General features: G+C 38.7%; 1 protein-coding gene across 1 annotated transcript; it reads right to left on the minus strand.

Moving 5' to 3' along the window:
• Positions 1-524: 524 nt before the first annotated feature.
• On the minus strand, positions 525-1,106 carry LOC106877316 (uncharacterized). Its single transcript, XM_014926183.1, has one exon. It carries the CDS (start codon positions 1,104-1,106, stop codon positions 525-527), a length of 582 nt encoding a protein of 193 aa, XP_014781669.1.
• Positions 1,107-5,280: the final 4,174 nt, after the last annotated feature.

Raw genomic sequence — 5,280 nt, forward strand, 5'->3', positions numbered from 1 at the left:
CCTGTAAGGTCTTACCAAGAGCATCCATTGCACCTCTATGTGACACGGTGCATTCATCCTAAATGATCAGGGGCACTGGCACAACACTTCAGCTAAACCTGAACATTTGCTTATGTTACAAATTGGACTGTCATTTGTGACCAGGTGTGGTGGTAATTTAAAAGCAGAATGAGCTGTTCGTCTTCCTGAGAGAATGGCAGCAATGCCAGATGATGCCACAACTGCAATCCATTTTTGTTACCTTATCTTGGAGAGAAGCAATGTTGTTACAAATGTTTTACCTGTACTACCAGGAGCATCAAGAAAGAAAATTCTTCCACTTTCTTCTCTGACTGGCGAAATAATTTTATCATATGCACAACGTTATTCTGGAAGAGATTTAGGTTCATGTTCATTAACAAATGCAGCCAACTCCGTGATGTCATAATTTGTCTCTCTTGCTATGTTTCACTAATTTGATTGTTTTTAGCAATCCAAAGACAAATTTTTGCCTCCTATGGCCAAAACCTAATCCTCAATTTCAATCAGTGCTTCATTAAAATTGTTTCAGAGAATTGAATATTAACATCTGGGTTTGCCCGTTGAACTGCACAATTTAAGTCCTCAGCCATGTCCTTACGGTGTTTCATCCAAAGCTGTAGGGGACCGCCAAGTTGACACATGTTCAGTATAATTGCAAAAACGTTACAGAGTTCCCTTGGAGAATCTGATACTGATGCTTCAGTTAATGCAAGGTCCCAATGCTCATCATTTTCTAAAAAACCTTGTTGATAGCATGCCTCCCTATAAGTTTTACACACATGACCAATTACCATCCTCAAATCTTGGAATGATTTGGGACCAAGTACTTCATGCAAAAGGAGTCGTAAGTAGTAGCATTTTGCTTGACTCAGGGGGACACTGTAAACTCTTGTGAGAGCATCAACCCCAAGTTTCCTCTTGTGCCATTTATTTTTTCTCCAGGTGCAATACATGGGTAATTGTGGGTAAAGGAGTTTTCTTGCATCTTCATCTACTTGACACAACTTAAAAAGGAAAGGCAGTTTCTTTTGGAGTAAGTGCTTGTTGCAAGGCTGTTCGTTTTGTAAAGATAACCCTGTGGCCATTCTCCTGATGGACATTCAGATGAATGATTGCTGAGTGCCTCTTATTAATGAGAAAATTGAAGATGTGCCAAAAAGCCTCATTGTACTAATGTATCTTCCTTTGTCATATTGTGCAACTTCGTCATTTTTGTTTATCTGCTGACGGACATTCTGCATAAGAGTGTATGTTGCAGCATCTAAACCTTTGTTTATATATTTGCAAACATACTTAATATAGTTAACAGAGTTGCAGAAGTCCCCCATTGACTACCTGTACTCATCTTTGCTTCACTGTAGAATACTGATCATCTACATCTTCGGAAACTTCTTTGAAAATTAAAATGGGGATTAAATGAAAACATGGGTTATGAAAATATCTTCACAAGAGCGATTGAAATAAATGGTGATTTTGGAACGCCTTACGCACGCGCGCACACGCATATATAAAGTATCAAACATCAGATGAAATGGACGTGTGTATATGTGTGAGAGAGCTAGTGAAGAGGTGTGTTGTCATGTATACGTACATACATAAATATGCATACATCTTTTTTGTATGTATGTGTGTGTGTGTGTGTGTGTGTGAGAGAGAGAGAGAGAGTGAGAGAGAGCCACTTAGACATATCTCTCTCTCTCTCTCTCTCTGTTACACACACATACATACAAAAAGATGTATGCATACGTATGTACGTATACATGACAACACACCACTTTTCGCTCTCTCTCTCTCTCTCTCACACACACACACACACACACACACACACACACATACATAAGTGTATACAAACGTACATACTAAAACACACGTGCGTGTGTGACTGGCAACAAATACATAGAGCTGAACACGGCGCGCAAAAAGTAAATAAACAAAAAAATTTTAAGGGAATTAACAAAGTAAGCAGATTCTTGCGAAATTTATGAACTTAGTAAATATTTCTTTCAGTATTTTATCGTAGTTGTTTGCAAATAGCGAATTAAACCATTGAAATAGAGAGTGAGAGGTTTCGCAAATGAAAACGGAAAATTTCGCTGTTGCAACGTTAATACCGGAAGTTGATATTGAGAAATCTTTTTAAAGATGTGAATCATGTATATGAAGCAATATCTATCTATCTATCTTTCTATCTATGCATCCATCTATCCATCTATCTACCTATCTATCTATCTATCTATCTATCTATCTATCTATCTTTCTACCTGTCTGTTTCTGTTTTTCAAATTATCACCATCATTCTTTATCTTCAGCATCAACATATTAGATAACGGTAAGAGATAAGGTAGTTTAAAAATTGAAAGAAATGTCTTTGATCGTAGGTCAGTGAGGATGGATTTCAGCCTAAATAACAGCAATATAATTTGCAAGGATAATACAACCTTTGCCCACCCCACTACCAATCTGTCATCATTTGAATAACTGACGTACAACAACAATCTTGATGGCAATGTGTTATTTCTTTATTGCCCACAAGGGGCTAAACACGGAGGGGACAAGCAAGGACAGACAAAGGGATTAAATCGATTACATCGACCCCAGTTCGTAACTGGTACTTAATTTATCGACCCCGAAAGGATGAAAGGCAAAGTCGACCTCGGCGGAATTTGAACTCAAAACGTAACGGCAGACGAAATACGGCTAAGCATTTCGCCCGGCGTGCTAACGTCTCTGCCAGCTCACAGCCTTATTGATGGCAATGTCTGTAGTTACATATTTTGGATGCCACGGAGACTGAATGTGTATGCATGTATGTACGTATGTACGTACGTACGTGTGGAGGGGCAATGGCCCAGTGGTTAGGGCAGCGGACTCGCGGTCATAGGATCGCGGTTTCAATTCCCAGACCGGGCGTTCTGAGTGTTTATTGAGTGAAAACACCTAAAGCTCCATGAGGCTCCGACAGGGGATGGTGGCGAACCCTGCTGTACTCTTTCACCACAACTTTCTCTCACTCTTTCTTCCTGTTTCTGTTGTGCCTGTAATTCAAAGGGCCAGCCTTGTCACACTGTGTCACGCTGAATATCCCCGAGAACTACGTTAAGGGTACACGTGTCTGTGGAGTGCTCAGCCACTTGCACGTTAATTTCACGAGCAGGCTATTCCGTTGATCGGATCAACTGGAACCCTCGACGTCGTAAGCGACGGAGTGCCATTCAAAGCGTACGTACGTATGTATGTATGTATGTATGTATGTATATATGTATGTATGTGTGCGTGATTGTGTTTGTGTGTGTGATTTTGTGTGTGTTTGTGTGTGTGTGTGTGTGTGTGTGTATGCGTGTGTGTATGTATGTGTGTCTCCGTCAGAGAAAGCACAGTGTAGAGATTTTATAACTTAGGTCAGAGGCACAAGAAGGGAAGAATCTATGAATCTTCCCCTCTTGTGCCTACGACTCTAGTAACTTTATCAGTTTTCCACACGTAGAGATCTACATTAAATTCGGAATGGGACTGTGACACTTGTGTGAATGATATGTGAATGTAGGGTAAAAATTACATGAAGAGTCTAGAATGAGTTCAGTTCTTACACTGAGCTTGTACAAAGAGACGACGCATCCTAAACCTCATACAACTTTGGATAAGTTCTTCACCTTTCAAATAGATGTTGACGAAGAACAATAAGATAGAAGATAGCGTTCATCTTCCTCTATCACACTTCACACAATAGTCAGCTTCTTTTGTGTTCAAAACGTACCCTTTTATGGCATCACGATTTTCTCTTCAAATGTTTTTATGTATGCATTTATTTTCATGAATAAAGGTAGTCGTGAGGTTAATGTTGTTAGTTACAACGTTAGAATAAATATGATAGAATAAGTACTAGTCTTTAAAAGAATAATTCCTGGGGTAAATTCGTTCGAAAGAAAACGGTAGTCAACACAATAGATACCAATACCTGTCTTGTATTTTAGTTCATCGATCCCGCCAAAGAGATAAACAGTATAGTTGACCTAGAAAAAAATTGAAAGTATGTGTGTGTGTATACATGTATGTATGTATGTATGTATGTATGTATGTATGTATGTATGTATGTATGTATGTATATATGTATGTATATATGTATGTATGGATATATCAATATACATATACATACATATATATATGTATATATATATATATATATATATGTGTGTGTGTGTGTGTGTGTGTGTGTGTGTGTGTGTGTGTGTGTGTATGTATGTATGTATGTATGTGTATCTTTCTCGCAAGGGAAAGCAGAGTGAAACAACAAACTGCGTGGGAATGAGTGACGGTCACAGGCTAAACCGGGCGAACAACTTTCAAATGTTTAGCTCTGGAAACGCCTGCACTTATTATCTTATAATAATTCATTGTTTATTATTTACTATCAAACATGGGAGTAATAAGCACATGCACTGGTTCGGTCCTTTATTTATTTATAAATAGTATTTACAATTAAACCTTGGGAGAGGCATTATGCCAGTAATAAACACACGCACTGGTTCAGTCCTTTATTAATTTATATAGTTTTTTGTTAAATTATTTCATTGCACTCTTGCAATCTCTTCAGTAACTTGTCTCTCCACTTCCATTTATTTTGAATGTATGATCTGGCGTTGTTTTGGTGTTGTTTTGGCGTTGTTTCGAAACTGTTCGGTATGAGCATGTGAGTGTGTGCAAGCTCGTATGTGTGCACGCTCATATGTGCGCACGCACTTATGTGTTCGTGCTTATATGTAAGTATGTGCGTCCATATGTGTGTTTGTAACAATTTCGTTTATATCAGATCAGATAGAGACGTTTTAATTAATTTATTTACGTTCATATTCCGCATCATATGTGTGAACAACACATGGAACCATGGGCAATTGTAAGGCCCTCATTTACGTGTATTTGGTGTTCAAAATTGGTTACGTTTCAGTTATGAGGACCGACTCCTGTATTTGTCGCAACGATGCGTCACCGGGGTGTCTAGACAGGATTTCTATGCTAATTCTGTCCAGTACACCACCATGTTGTTCTTTGGCATGCTGGTAGAGCACCGAGGTTTGTTTCGTATTATTATAGTCCCTCCAATGTTCGTTTACACGCTCAGCCAAACTTCTTGCCGTTTCACCTATGTATGTCGTGTTTCTGTTTTTACACTCACCATCCATACAGCTTATTTTGTAGACTACATTTCTGGCTTTGCAGTTGGCACCAGGACTATTTTTGCACACAATGCAATTCTCTTCTACA

The sequence above is a fragment of the Octopus bimaculoides genome, chromosome 6 (assembly GCF_046866305.1).
Source record: "Octopus bimaculoides isolate indiv1 chromosome 6, ASM4686630v1, whole genome shotgun sequence".
Classification (NCBI taxonomy): Eukaryota; Metazoa; Mollusca; class Cephalopoda; order Octopoda; family Octopodidae; genus Octopus; species Octopus bimaculoides.